At 35.4% G+C, this 15630-nt stretch overlaps 2 protein-coding genes across 3 annotated transcripts; both read right to left on the bottom strand.

Moving 5' to 3' along the window:
• Positions 1–660: 660 nt before the first annotated feature.
• Positions 661–9435, bottom strand: LOC127252521 (uncharacterized). Of its 2 annotated transcripts, XM_051276714.1 has the most exons (6): positions 8162–9435; positions 7097–8046; positions 1753–5075; positions 1392–1654; positions 1179–1300; positions 661–1090 (listed from the first exon to the last, which is right to left on the bottom strand). In XM_051276714.1, the coding sequence occupies exons 3-4, from the start codon at positions 2644–2646 to the stop codon at positions 1532–1534; spliced, it is 1017 nt and encodes a 338-aa protein (XP_051132671.1). In that variant the 5' UTR covers positions 2647–5075; positions 7097–8046; positions 8162–9435; the 3' UTR covers positions 661–1090; positions 1179–1300; positions 1392–1531. The 2 variants fall into 2 exon arrangements, with proteins under 2 accessions (XP_051132671.1, XP_051132672.1); XM_051276715.1 differs by lacking the exons at positions 7097–8046; positions 8162–9435 and adding an exon at positions 5361–5542.
• Positions 9436–9573: 138 nt separating this feature from the next.
• Positions 9574–15630, bottom strand: LOC127252520 (uncharacterized). Its single transcript, XM_051276713.1, has 6 exons — positions 15234–15630; positions 13772–14236; positions 12691–12953; positions 12116–12233; positions 10564–10772; positions 9574–10142 (listed from the first exon to the last, which is right to left on the bottom strand). Exons 2-6 carry the CDS (start codon positions 14180–14182, stop codon positions 9692–9694), a joined length of 1452 nt encoding a protein of 483 aa, XP_051132670.1. The 5' UTR covers positions 14183–14236; positions 15234–15630; the 3' UTR covers positions 9574–9691.

Raw genomic sequence — 15630 nt, 5'->3', positions numbered from 1 at the left:
TGGGAGTCGTTAACTCCGACGAAGAAGATAAAGTAATTTCAAAACCCAAAGCAAGTATGAATTCAGGTCATGGTGCCATAGGGAGGGCTGAAATGGACAACATTGCTAGAGTGATAGAGTTGAACATGAAGCGTTTGGAAAAAAATACGAATAGGGTTACATATCTTTATGTTTTTGTTATTGTTGTTCTTGCATTTATGGTAATATGTAAGTAGGTGTCTATGTTTTTCGGTGTTGTATTTAGAAATATCTCTTGTATTCGGTGTTTGAACTATGTGTTTGAATTGTTGTTATGATTTGTGTTTGGTGTTTGATATCATTGTGTTGTTATGAACTTTATGTTTTGAATCTAACAATATTGTATAGTATTGTATTGCTTGTATTTAGTGCTTGAAATTATTGTGTTGTTATTTGGTGTTTGATATTATTATATTTGATCGTAGAAAATAATAATGAACGAATGAATATTTTATGTCAAAGAAATTGTTACTTCTACTAATATTTTGATTATTCCTATTTTTTTCTAAACATTTCATTCATTCAATCCCAGACATGACCTTAAACTATGGCAAATGAATGAAAACAACAATCTTTTGTCATGTCCTTATGCAAAGGAGTTCAAAACGAAACTAATAATATATGTTCAAAATCACAGCACATGATGCCACATGTTTGAGGGTCTAATAACCTGGCAGGTAATACAAAAAACATACTTCAAATTGACACAAACTACGTGCCAATTTGCAACCAAATCACCCAAAAAAAAAACCATATACGAGAAGACTATGCCATTGTCTAACTAACAACAAACATTTAACACTATTTAATACAATCACGACTCCAATTCAGAACCAGTAGCACGCCTTGGACCATTACTTCCTTAATACGAGGTATTAGGTTGTCTTGGCTTGTTAGAGAACCTTAATGCACGTAACCTGGATGCAAGTGATGATCCAACTAGTTGAGTTCTAACATTTAGACGTGGCAAAACCGTTAAAAGACTGAGAGCTGAATGTGGTAATCACATTTCCTTGGCTTCGGAACGTCGATATGGATTTTTTTTTTTTCGAGGAACTTTTGAGGGCTGCTCCTATAAAATACAAAAATATAATTAACATGCAGAGAATATAGAGCTATTACTTGGGCAGGTAACTACAAAGTTCGGAAATTATATTTACTTTTGTTTGACTTTGATCGAAATCGGTAGCTTCTGTCCTAACTTGGCCGGTTGATTGCGTAGAAATTGTGGCTTGAACATCTGTCCCAAATTTTCCAGGAATAGCTGTTTGAGAATCCTCCTCTATCGGTTAAAAAAAAATGTACGATATTAAATTTTCAATATATTGTATTTCTCCAACGTAGATAGTTTCATAAGGTAGTAAATCAATAACCTGAGCATGCATTGGTGAAATATTCTTGTATCTTGTGCGCTACTGTGAGTCATCTTTCTTTTACAAAACTAATTGTTTTTTCACATTGGATTAGTAGGTATGGAAACTTCATGAAAAATTACAAGACTAATATCTAACTATCATTTGTAGCAATATATTATTTTAGTTGAAAGTATACTAGCTCGTCGGGCATGTCCATCACAGGTCGTGGTCTGTTCGGGCCGAGCTGGACCATCAACATCAACAGATAATTCACCTTGTCCCTATAGAATACATATTAGTGTTTTCTCATGCATGCATCACTTAATAATTCATCATGCATGCATCACTTAATAATTCAAGCAGTAAATTAAAATATTACCTTTGCAAATCTGGAATTCGGGTGTGGAGTTTTTTTGCAGCTTATTTTGTTATGGCCTTGTTCATGGCATATAGCACAAGTACGAGTTAACCCTTTTCTTGTTGCCTTCGATGAATCTTTGATATCATTTGCATCAGGCCGTTGCGCTTTTTTTGGGCTGCCAATTCGCTTTTTTATAATTGGAGGATAAGCAATTCCAAGAGAGGCCTTCTCAAAGTCATGCATTCCAGGTACTGGACTGATTATGTGGTTGTACAAGTATAGGTACATCTGTTTGCTGAAGTAGACATCCACAAACTCCAATAGATCCTGTCTATGCATGTCCAGGGCAGCAATGGCATGACAACAAAGGTATCCCACTAACTGAAACATACCACAAGTGCAACTCTTCGACTTAAGATGAACAACATGATTTGATTGCCAATGTTTGATCTCGAACTTGTCCTCACCTACCCAACTCGGGAAACAGTTCCTACTTTCCTTTCTTTGCACCTCAATCTTCTTCACAATGTTTGGACAGATTGAGCCATCATATTTCTCCATTCCTTCTCTCTTAATTTGGATGCGGGTCATGCTCTTGCTTCTAATCCATTCAAACATTTCAATGATTGGGAGATCGCGGGCAGCCATGATACAGTGATTAAAGGACTCACTAATGTTGTATACCAAAACATCACACTTAGTTCTCGTCGGGAAATAAGACCTTGCCCATTGATGTTCCGGAATGTCGGACAACCACTCAAATGCATTTTTATTCTCATTCACTTTTGGATTACACTTCAATATTTCTTTCATGGTTCTCTTGTGCTCTTTGATATTGTATGTTGAGGCTGCCTTCCAAAATAACCTCTTCAACTCCAATCCTTTAAACTTCATCTTGAAGTTATTGTACATATGACGTAGACAAAAACGATGCTCAACATCTGACGCATGTTTTCCTAACGCCTCAATCAGACCTTTTTGTCTGTCAGACAAGAATGACCATTTACCGCTCTCGAGCTTCTCCAATGTCTCTAAATAACAAATTCAAGAACCAATCCCAACTGTCAAACTTTTCGACCTCAACAAACGCCATTGCTATCGGATAGATATTGTTATTCCCGTCCATTGCAGTTGCAGTTAGAAGCTGCCCCTTATACAACCCTTTTAAGAAACAACCATCTATTCCAATAATTGGCCTACACGCCACTTTAAAACCATCTGAAAGAGGTTTTAAACAAACATACATTCTCTGCAGTACTGGAGAAGTTAGCTCTCGATCTACTTTCAATACACAAGAACTACCAGGGTTGTGTTTGTATATCGTCTATTGTACTGCTCTTTAATATCCCTTTTCAACAGATCTATAGCATGCTGCTTTGCTCAATAAACTTTATGGATGCTTACATCCACTTCAACATCTCGTCGGATCTTCCTCCATGAAGATTCCAGAGACTCTGAAGGATTGTCTTTCACGTAATTCATAATTCTTTTGCCCAAGTACCTATTGTAAAAATACTGGTACTCCAAAAAAAATATTATATAATAACACAAAAACCATTAAATAAACAAAATAAGTGTACATAAATAATATTACTCACGGAATAGTGATACAAAAGTCATAAAATCATTATAATACCATCTAAAGCCCCTTCAATAATTTACAACTTCACTACATTAAGCTAATTTAATCCACATGTAATTTAATTGTAGGCTGCAACGTATACTAGCATTATTTATTAGCTGATGAACACCCAAGCGCACACACATATATATTCATGAATTAATAACACAAAAAATAACAGAAATAATATAACTCACAAAATAGGATTATAGCAGCCATAACATCATTATGGTACCATTTACTAACACATAATTATATAGGATAAGTTATGAAGACTAAAATGCATACCAAAAATCTGCTTGTAAATTTGTTGTCATATGAGCGCATTTGTGTCCTCTTTTGAGTGTTTTAATTTGAAATATATCACCCTTCATGATTGCTGATGCTCGAATATACCATTCACAACCATTTTTGCAAGTAGCACTTACAACGTGTTTTTCCATCTTTGGGTACTTCAAGTCCCCACCTTTGCGAACTGCCCAATCCTTTAATGCTTCTTTGAATTTTTGTCTTGATGAAAATTTCATGCCAACTTCCAAATTGATGGCAGCCATATTCAGGCTTTCATCACATTCCTTATATCTTTGTCCAATTTCTTCTTCTTCAGATAGTAAAGGAGTCTTCAAAACAGTCTCTCCTTCTGATGCATCATCGCTATAACAAATAGAACATTGTTCCCTCTTCTTTCCACTCACCTTCTCTCCTACACTGGCATCATCGACAACAAATTTCTCTTTTTCTTTTTTTCTTTCATTTTTTAAAACCCTCAACTTCTTCAACAATTTCTTCATTCAATCTCGGTCATTCTTTGGCTTCTCAACAAAAATATCATCGTCTGACGGACCATCAAAATCACCATACATCCATGATGGATCCTCGGAATCGCTCTCATTAATTGTGGTCAATCCTCCAAATCCATCTACAGCACCGTCATCACCACACAATTCCAACCTTTCATCCCTATCACTACCACCTCTGCCACCTAGCTTCTCATCGAAACTTCTGACCCCCGATTCTGTAGCATCATCAGCCTCCCCTGCATCTCCCTTAGATATCCCTTCATCAATATTGTCTCATGTGTGCTGTGATTTCCATACTCAACCCAATGCACATTAGAAGCTTTGAAACTTGAAGCATCATTACTTTTATCACCATAATTTCCAAAATCTCTAATCGTATCCCAATTCTCCCATACAACATCTCGAACCAAATCAGGATTAGGATCATCATGTCTCCCTGCATTAGAATCAAGTAGGTCTTCTAACTCTGCACTTCGCCCTTCATCATCTATTGGTTCTACTATTCGCCTCTCACATTTTACAATTGTGTCTTTCCAGGATAAATGCAAAACTTCACTAGCACGACTAAGTCTTTCTCTTCATTATCCAAGCTCTTTATAGGGCCCCCCAATTCAGTGACAAATGCTTGAATGACAGACTCATTCTTATACAAGCATAGGAGATTTATAACATCTGCATTTGTCCTGATATACATTGTCTTACCCACCAAATTTCTACCCGAAAAACCGTAACAAAATTCTACATTGGTCCCCACCCCACCGGCCATCACATATAAATCTACTAAAGTAAAATAATTTAATTTATCCTTATTGAGACCTTCAAACTTGACTTTTCTTCATTCCATGTACTTTGTGAATGGGTCCCAAATTATGTAACCGTCAACCCATAGGAACACAGTGAGGGAATCTTCCTTGTGGTCTCTGCAAGATACAACAAAATTATAATATACGCCAACAAAAAATAGTATATTTACCACACCCTATCAAAATTAAAAAAAATTATAAAACACGGTCCCCTCCCAAACGGATGTCGCAAAAAAAAATTAAACAAATCGCATACAAAATCTTCAAACCCGAAAAGAACTTTCAATATTTATCCAAAGATGACATAAGGTAAAGTTTTTTTTATAATTACTAGTAATAAGAACAATAATATCAGGAAAAAACCCAACAAAATTATAAAAGTTTGCCAAAGCATCTTCTTACCTTCAAAACCTAACTCTGCCGACAACAAAAACTAAGATCGAGCACCAAAGTCTAATGGAACAATAGTCGAAAATAAGATTTAGCGGGAGAAGAGAATAGAAAAACGAAAGCCCTACTCCTTTCGCTACATTCAATGGGAGAAGAGAATGAAGAATAAAACCCTCGTTAATGGAATCTGTTGCTAATGGATGTAAACTGGGCAATCAGTGAAAGTTAATTTCATTTAATTAATAAAAGAATTGTTTATGAATTTTCATAAAAGAGATATTAATGAGTTTAAAGTCAAAGGGCATAACGGTCACTTCAACAACTAAATTAACACCGTTAGTAATTATGAGACGTCTGCAATATCTTTGTAATATAGGGGATTTTGATATGATTTTTTCAATAAAGGGGATTTCTTGCAAATTTATTAAAACACGGGTATGATATACGCAATTTACTCTAAAAATAAAATAAAATAAAACTTAAGCTAAAATTCTACAAAATTAAGATTAAACAAATGGTTTTGTTGTATACTATTACATAGTGTTTCTTAATTCCATATGAATAAATAGTTTTTACTTTAATATGTATATATATTATGCATTTGAAAATTTTGTTAGTAGAAATTGTAATTTTAAATTAAAATTTAAAAATTTCAGACTTAAACACGTTATACAGTTCATATTCAGATTGACCCGATTAATAAAAGATCAAGTTAAGGTTGCAAATATCAACCCGTTTAATTAAATAGATCAGGTTCAAGTCAAAGATTTTCTAACCCGGTTATAATTGATCTCAACCTGAAATCGACCTAATTCGTTTGCTAGCCCTAAATGTATGTATGGTGCGGGTATGCATCTATATAGTAGATGATTCCCCTCAATATGCCCACCAGTGTTTCCTTCAAGTGACGACTCCCCTCAATATTTCCACCAATATCTAAGAATTTTAGGGAAGCTCTTCAAAATCAACAGGGAGACGACTTCAAGAATACACAGATGCATGTGAATGATGAAAATTAAATATTCTTCATCCCTTAACAATCTATTCATTTTTCCATTTTCGTCCGTCCCATAAAAAAGTATCCATTTCCTTTTTTTCTTTTTTTAGTAACTGTACTATCTACCTAACATTACAAATATAATTTCAATTTACAATATATTACACAAATATCATACAATACTAATAAGGGCAATTTAGTCTTTTTTATCTTTACTTCTACTACATTCCAATATAATACTAATTTACCTAAAACTCCGTGCAAAAAGTAAATGGATACATAGATACGGGACTGACGGAGTATAATTAAAAAAATGATTTTACACACATTATAAGATGCAAAGAGTAGCAATTTCGTCCAATTTCTGTAAATTAAATTAAATTATGTTCTTACAACATCTTATATTATTCCTTTGATCTTTCCTCTAAAAAAAATATAGAAATTTTCTTAAACTTCATAGAAGCTTCCCTAAGCTAAATCCTGATTACACAGTGAAGCCGAAATTTAGCACAAAAATAACTCTCCGCCATAAAAAATTCACAGAAATGTGTAACATATTTGACCTGAATGGAAGTAAAAAAAACAGCATCAAATATTCCAATCTATATTCATCAACACAACACATAAATGCTGGCAAAGTTGCAGAAAATTTTGCAAGGACAATAACGCTGTGTTCAATGTTGTTGAATGCATCTAAAGAACACAGAGCACAATGACATTGAATATCAAAACCAAAAAGCTTTGCAATGACCTGAGATGATAGTTGTGACAGCACAGCAAGCAGCAAAACTTCTCCCACAACTTCCAAGTTCACGGTAGCAAAGTATTGATGAAATGTTAGAAACATCTTGTTGATTTTGGCATATGGACAGAGCAGATGAATTTCCTTCTCTGAACACTTAGCAAACGATGAAAAAAAGATGATGCAATCCGATCAAAAAATAAAAGAAAGAACGAAAAAAAAAAAAGCAAGAGAGATGATGTGAAGTTGGAAAGCTCAACAGAACTGAGTCCAGAAATGAAGTTGAACAAATCTAATAACTAGCAGTTCGAGCACAGTTTTAGAAATGACACCATACTGGCTTCAACAGTAAAGCAAAAACTTTAGCATGAGATATGCACTACAAGCTATGCAAATCTACGAAAATTAGCTTCAATTCTATTAAGAGTTCAAGACTGTTAACAATAAAAATCATCACAAAACAAACCCATGAATCTGTAACAGATACATAAAAGGAATTAAAGATAGTAACGTAGATCGATGACAAGACATTATTCGTGTGGACTTTATCATTTTCCAGAAGCATGAGTTTTTACACTCAAACAAAAGGACACTTTAATACTAAATCTTTTACCAATTTCAAAGCACGCCACAATCCCAAAAGGATGCCCAACAATGATGACTGAATGCAGCATAGAAATTGCAGGCCAACAGTAAGACCATGCAAATTAGAAACTTGGTCTAATATAAGCCTGCCAACTTACCATGTACTCTACAGCCATCAGATAAATTTGGGGGCCAAGTTTGAATGGATTCTATCTATAAATATATAATGGACAATAGTATTCATGAAAACCTCAAACAACTGCGTTCAGGTCCTGAAGCAAGAGAATCAAATGACTGCTTATTACTGGCTCCCAGGTCCACTGCTTCCTAAGCAGCTCTCCTTGTCCCATTCTAACAAGTCAATCAGCTGTGACCTGCAATACTCATTCAGTGGATCAACTCTTAAAGATTTATTATATGGAACGAAAATTTATGATCAGACGTAGTTAATAACAAAGCAGAAGCCAAAAGTATAATGTAGGAACTAACCTCTTGAATAGAGTTTCTCAATTCTGTTCCACCCCGACCATCATCAGAACCACCATGAGGTACCTTCCACCCAAAAAGATGTGACATCTCTGAAGCATGGGTTGTAAACCAGTTTTTAACTGAGAGAGATATCCATGCTATTTTCAGCTCATCAACTGACAATCGAGACATTGCCCTAAAAACATGTTTGGAGGACAGTGGAAAAACCAATGAATCTATTTCGACCAACACCTCCAACCATACCATAGCTGCACACTGAACTCTTTATATTTATACTGCAGACTGAACTCCTTCCAACAATTAAGGTTATTTTCTTTGGCATGGAAGAGACAGAATCTCTTCTCTCTTCCTCTTCTATATCCTGGTAATGAATGGGCTTTATTGGTTTATCACCAGGATGCATGTGATCTCTCAAGATTATAGAGCTAAATGCTGCTGCATCAGACACTATAATTGATTGAATGAGATCAATAGCAGGTTTCCGCAGTGAACTGTGCAGAGATAAATCCTTCAAAGAAGAGAACTGTCGCTCCCTTCAGGATATTGGCAGTAGAATTTATTGTCCCATATATTAGATTATATTTAAATTATCCAACAAGACGTGCGATAATAAAACGTGCGTCTTTTTTTTCACCTTTTCCTTTTTCTCTTAAAGATTTCCTTTAGTTTATATACATCTATATTTTAGCATAGAATTCTATACCTTATATGAGATGTCTATGCTAGTTAACAATGTTGAACTCATAAGATATAGCTTCAAAGGAAGAACAAACATAAAATGCAGATATCTACAGTATACAAACATAAAATGCAGATATGTGTTGGAAAATTATGTTACGTTATGGCTAATTTCTTGTCAATGGAAAATCGCATTAAACATTAGATGAATTTCCCTATTTAATTATGAAATGCAACTTATTTGCTCGGAGACAAGGTCATTTCATCAAAAGAGATTGCTGATTCCCTAGTATGTTAATCTTATTGAAGTTTATACTCTCAAATACGTGCAAAATCATCCATTTGACAGAAAATCCACTCTCAGCCTATTCTAATTCCAAGAGGTCGAATTGATAAATCAATACCAAGCCAAGTTGAACTCTCTTTAATGTAATACCTTGAAAAGAACTAAAACTCTTTCACGTGGGATCTTAATGTCACCAGTTCAGTACTTCAGTACCAAGGCACTAGAATGTGCACCTAACTCCATAAATAGGTGAAATATACAACAAAAGTAGATTATTTTCTATTAATCGGTCCCATCAGCTTGATTGGGACATCAAATTGCCTTGAAATGAATTATCTAGAGAATGTCAAAACAAGGCCAACCAAACCTATTTTGTTTCTTGATTCAATAGAAGCTAAACAAATTATCATCACCATTTTTCAGTAGCTTAGAACATAACATGTACAAATTCAATAATATATGTATATTTGATTCTAATAAAGAATATTCAGGGGGTCTACATGACTAGATAGATGTAGGTTAACTGATCTCTATTTCTCACCCTCTTTCTCACACAAATTACTTTACTAACTGGAAATATGATCAGAACCCACATCTGCCCATCTAGGGGATATATCATGATGCAATGCAAACGCATCAGCTAATTTTACAGCATCCTGCACCCTCAATCGAGTCCCTTGTTGTCCAACCACAACGGATGCAACCTTAGAAGCTATTGAACCCATCCCATTTAAATCAGATACACCATGTAACAAACTATAAAGTATGCCAGACGCATAGGCATCCCCAGCTCCACAAGTGTCTACCGGAACACAAGGCCATGGAGGGATATAAATAGCTTCTCCTTTTACACCTATATACGATCCCCTAGGGCCATCTGTGACTGAGACAAATGGAACAAAGTGGCTCAGGTACCTTGTGGCAGAAGCAGGGCTTTCTTGTGAGGAAAAATGACAGAAAGTTCTGGCCTCATCACTGTTTGCAAAGATGATGTCAGCCTCATTTGCCATGATGTCCCTGAAAATTACAATATCTTAAAACGTAAAGGAGGAATCATGTGATGTCAATAATCTCAAACATCCTCCGGTTTCAACAAAGGATATGAAGCGCAAATAGACATTCATATCTTCTACAAGATTTGCTTCTTTAACCTTCCCAAGAAACTAAGCATAGGGCAATTCCAAAATCCCAACCGAAACAACAGGTGATATCAATCCAACCATCCAGGGTAGAGAAAAATTGATTTGCATGCTAGAATCAACCAGTGAATGATAAAACCAATATTTTATTTTTGGTTCACAAACAAGAAATATGTATCCAACAGAATTATGGAGTCCAATGCTAACTCCTGCCATAAAATTTTCTGTTGCCAAGACACTTTGAAGTAATTTAATTTAATACACAGTCCTAAAATAGAAGTGTTCAGCAATTTACTTACCAGAAATCATCATAATGTCTCTCAATGCAGGTTACATCTGAAGCTGTGATGGCGACTAGAGCACCATGCTGATGGGCCTCCTCACATGCCAGTTTAATTGTTTTAATTGTGTCAGGAAATTCAAATAGGTATCCTTCAACAATCAATATGCTTGTTCTCGATATCAAAGTTGCCAAGCAGGAATCATAATTTACCCTTGAAGATGTTCCCTGGTATTATCAAAGGAAAATCTTTAATCAATTTATTATGCTATCTCAAAAGAACCTGTGTTTAATTATGTGAAGCATTGAAAATTCTTCCATTTGAGATTAAAACAAATGCTAGGCAATGATTACATACATATGAATAATTATGATAATCCAGAATTTCAATTAACTAATTTAAATCTGTCAAATAAATGGAGTCTTCCTCATAGATTATACAAATATACCGCAGCAGGTGCAACAAGAGGTTGTGAGACTTCTGAGAAAAATTTGTCTGAACAAAAATGCCACTTCCACTTAAATGTAAAATATATCATACACTATGTAAGTGTATCACCATCTTATCCACTCTGCTCCCATCCTCTGATCCTTAATGACTTTTCATGTCATCCCCATAACCATTACACCCCTCTCCAACCAATGTTTACTATTTCCACCATGACCAAAGTTATTGTATGCATCCCCACTTAATATCCAACACTCTCCAGTGCATCGCCTTCCCTTCATAATCTGCCACAACTATCTTGTGCAATTTTCCCACACCAAATTCGAATTTTGACCTCAAACAAACAATGCTATGTTTACACAAAAATCATGGAGCTGTTTCTATTTTGAATAAAAATGAGTCATTTGCAGTTACGCAGGGAAAATAAAGACGTCAAACTCATTTCATCTTTATGTCTTTTACAAAAAATAAATTACATATGACAAGAATTCAACTATCTCAACCCAAATAATTTATTTGAAACAACTTAACATAAGCATATGATAGGCTCACAAACACCATTTGCCTACTTATTTATGAGTAATAATTATAAAATTTTCTTATAATTTCTGAAGACCTGCTAGAAAAGAAATACTCCCTCCGTCTACCAAATTTACTCTAATTTTTAGTAAGTCCGCTGAATTTACCCAATTACTAATTTTGACACAGTCAACAAATCAACATTTAACTATTATCCTCCATTCAATAGTTGACATTACTTTTATTACATTCTCTCTTCTCATTTCTCTAATTTATAACAAAATTTTCAAAAATACCTCCAACTACTTTATACTTTTATCACTTTTTTCAATAAAATATTCATTTTTCTTAATCTCCGTACCGGACCAAAATGTTCTATTTTTTGTGGACGGAGGAAGTACATAAATTCGTATAATGGAAAAAGATTATTAAAAAACAAAATACATTTATTGATAACTTAAATAAATTCTGATAGAGAAGCATCCTGAGAAAATTTACCACATAATCCATAGAGTTTATTCTTGTCTACAGAAGCACACTCTCAAAACACATTTAGTCAGTAAAAGAATCACCAAGATCTTTTGACAGCGAATATACTACTGACCTGGTATGCAAGCATTGTACGTTGAGCATCAGGTGTTGTTAGGACAATAACTGTTCCTGTTGTTCCATCCTTCACTGGTGATGAAAGGAAATTTACATTAGCTCTATGTAGTTTTGACCTGTGCAAAAGACCAGAAAGCACAATCAATTCATCAGAACAATTAAAACTAATGCAAGAAATATAAAACATGAGAAGTATGCGTGAGCCAAACTCAATAATAATCCTCTGTTAATTGAATAAATGGTTCATATAATTGAAAAGGCTAATAGGATACATGAGTGGTTAAATGTTTAAAGATGGCAATGTATATGGTAGGATAGCAAAAGATTGACTTATTTCCTCCATTAGAAAGCATGAGAATGAAAAAACTCAGAAATATTGCGAAAGTCGAATTACTTATAAGCAATGAAATGATTCATGTTAAAGACAAGATACAGTTGGGAATGATTAGCCCGTGCTCAAATAAAATAAAATAAAATAATATAAAATGATCTATCATTCTACAGTTTACTTACAAAAGTATCAGAGAAGTGTGTTGAAAGTTTAAGAGGCAGAAACTAGAAATGAAAGCATACCGATAGAATCCGCCTAATGGATCACTTCCAACGCTGCCCGCCATGGCAACATTCAGTGAAGGTCCTCCAGTGCATTGGCCACCAAGTCTTGCCAAGGCCACCAAGGTGTTGGAAAGAGAACCCCCAGCAGCAGCTTTGTAGTTGCAGCCATCCATGGCCTGTAAAACTCGACCCCTTTCTTCATGATTCACTACAGTCCTTGTACCCTTCTCTACTCCAAGTCTATGAAGAAATTCTTCACTAACCATGCCAGAAAAGTCCACCTAAGATGATGAATATAGATTCATTTAATTCATGCTTACAAATATAGATAAGATCGTGTATCAATGCAAATGGATAGAGCAGTTTCCTTGGACCCAACAATATCTCACCTGATGAGATATTGGAGTCTTATGAAAATAGACAACACTAAGCATGGTGCAACGTGATGAAGGAATACATTTTGGATTGTACAACAGTATATGTGGTGGGCAGTATGTGGATGGAAAAGTAGAAATAGGCACACAGAAAACTAATAAAGCAACCAGTTTGCAATAGTGTTGTTACATTTTCAGCCATTAGCCCAAGAATAGTGTTAAATTTATGCAATTTAGTCCATCTTCCTTCTCTATGCAAATAGGACTAGCTTTTCTCAAAACCAAATCAGTTATGACCTAGGATTGATCTCATTACGAATGATTAAAGATCACCAACCAACCAACCAGTCATATGTGACACCACTGAGGCTCCACTAACACCAAATTGAATGCTGAACCCTTTTGAGATTCTAATTTCCTATGCGTGCAAAGGTTTCACGTACAATCTATCCAGGTTGGGCTATTCATCAACATTACTTCAAATTTGAACGTCAAAGCTTTGAAATAAGAATATAATTTTCTAGGTTAAACTATTTACTTTGCAGTGAGAGATGCATACAGCTGTGAGGGTCCGTGCACACACACACTCACACACAAATAAAAAATCTTTAAAATTGACTAAAAGGATTTGAAGCAATGCATCTTGCAAGAAAAACTAGCATGGATCACAGGAAAGAACAAATAAATATAACTGAGAAAGGTTATTGAAAAAGATAGAAAATTACCATAGCTTGACCAAGGCCCAAAACATGCCATCTGTCCTGCATGGTGGGGGAGGATTCCTTGTTGTCATTGCCAACCTCGAGGTGGACTTCATCTTCATCGGAATCAAATTCTCCTAACTCATCATTACCAGCCGAGGAATTGCAACGGGTACTATGGATGGAACCATAAATGTTGGAGATGCTAGATGTAAAAGAAATGTTGGAAATTGAACGGAAACACGAGAGATGATGGCGTTGAAGGGTAATGGGATTAAAATTGGAGCGTGGGGAGGAACAGCAAGAGAAAGATGGATTACAAAGAGGGGAGGGAACTAAAGCAAGTCCAGCACAGGGGATAAAAGGGAAAAAATTTCTTCCGTCGGGCACTATATTAGGGGCTGATGATAGGGAGACAAGAGGGAAAGACATCATGAGGGCTCAAAAATCAGTTAGATTAGAATGTTTTTTGCAATTTGCTGCAGAAGACTGCAGAAGAACAGGGACATGGAGAAGTTAGCTGAAGGCACTTATTCAGCAATTTATAAATTTAAACTTAAGAAGTAAAAATGCATGCAAATTTAATAGATAACACCCAAGGCACAAAACTTCCATTGCAATATCCTTAAATTTCTGAAGTGACCATCTCAAATATTATAGGTAGGACAAACTTCACGGATTTTCCAGGAAAAAAAAACTTTTTATGACTTTTGAATTGAGTTTCCATTCCAAAATTGATTTGGAGATGTTTGTATTTTCAACAACATGACATCTATTCCTCTCAAAATTTCAAATCCAAAACATCCAAAACCAAATCCAAACACAAACACTCTATTTACTTATGCTTTCCGACTTTTTTATGTTTTTGCACTACTCACAAAAAATTCACTCTAAAAAACATCACATTCAAAACCAAATGTTCATTTAAAATATTATTATCTATCTAATAATGCATAAAATCCAACACCTATATATGTTATCAAACACTTTTCTCTTTTTCCAAACCAACCCAAAGCTTCGTAACACTTCCAGAACATATCTAACAAACCCTGATACCCATATTCACATAATCGTCACAACACAATATCTCAAGATTCCTAGAAAATTGATGCAGTGTCATGCACAACACAATTCCAACACATAATTAGGTCACAAGAGTTAGTATAGAAACTCGTTTTAGCTTGCCAAGGAATAAACCCATTCAATGATATCTTTCTCTTACTTCCTCCAGGGCTATTTCAAACAATGCTGCTATTAGGGAAAATTTGATTACACTTATATTCAATACATGCCAACCTCTAACGTTTAATTAAAATCAGTTAATAACTCACAAATGTGGCCCCTTTATGCAATCAAAATCTCAATACATTGGCTTTTTCATTCCCATTACGAACTTGACTACCAATATTGACTGAACAATTCGTCACATTCGAAATTTCGCTCACCGGGAAATAACAAAAAAAGTTGAAGAATTTTTTGCCATTACCTTATCGGAGTAGAGCGGTGACGGAACGATCCGGCGAAAAGTGGAGGGGCTGAAATCGGAGTGGGACTGAAATTGGGGGACCGCGACGCAAGCGAAGCGCGAAGAAAGTAGTAGAGGGTAAAGGAAGAAATCGTGGGAGGAAAAAAGAATGGGTAAGGCAAAAGTGGTGCGAGCAAGTTGGAATTAATGGGCGGCGAAGAAGGTGGAGAGCGGATTGCTACCAGATTTGGCGAAGGAAATGGAATAATCGGAAAGTGAAGGATGCAGGTGTGGTGTATTTGGTTACACGAGAGAGAACGGAAGGGAGAGGAAGATTGGAGGAGACTTGGAGAAGTCGGAGGGAAAGGTCGACTCGCCTGCGCGTCTGTGGATAGGAATGAGCGGGCCAATATCCATA

The sequence above is a fragment of the Andrographis paniculata genome, unplaced genomic scaffold (genome assembly GCF_009805555.1).
Source record: "Andrographis paniculata isolate CXL003 unplaced genomic scaffold, ASM980555v1 Contig46END, whole genome shotgun sequence".
In the NCBI taxonomy this organism is placed as follows: Eukaryota; Viridiplantae; Streptophyta; class Magnoliopsida; order Lamiales; family Acanthaceae; genus Andrographis; species Andrographis paniculata.
Note: the sequence above shows the minus strand (reverse complement) of the source record. Positions and strands in the feature narration are given on the sequence as shown.

Excerpts from the sequence above, each read along its gene's own strand:
- LOC127252521 (XM_051276714.1), bottom strand. The coding sequence starts at position 2,646 with ATGTACAATAACTTCAAGATGAAGTTTAAAGGATTGGAGTTGAAGAGG. Across the intron at positions 1,655-1,752 it reads CGAATTCCAGATTTGCAAAG|GGACAAGGTGAATTATCTGT; the intron begins GTAATATTTTAA and ends TGTATTCTATAG.
- LOC127252520 (XM_051276713.1), bottom strand. The coding sequence starts at position 14,182 with ATGATGTCTTTCCCTCTTGTCTCCCTATCATCAGCCCCTAATATAGTG. Across the intron at positions 12,954-13,771 it reads TGGGCCTTGGTCAAGCTATG|GTGGACTTTTCTGGCATGGT; the intron begins GTAATTTTCTAT and ends TCATCATCTTAG. Across the intron at positions 10,143-10,563 it reads AGACATTATGATGATTTCTG|GGACATCATGGCAAATGAGG; the intron begins GTAAGTAAATTG and ends TGTAATTTTCAG.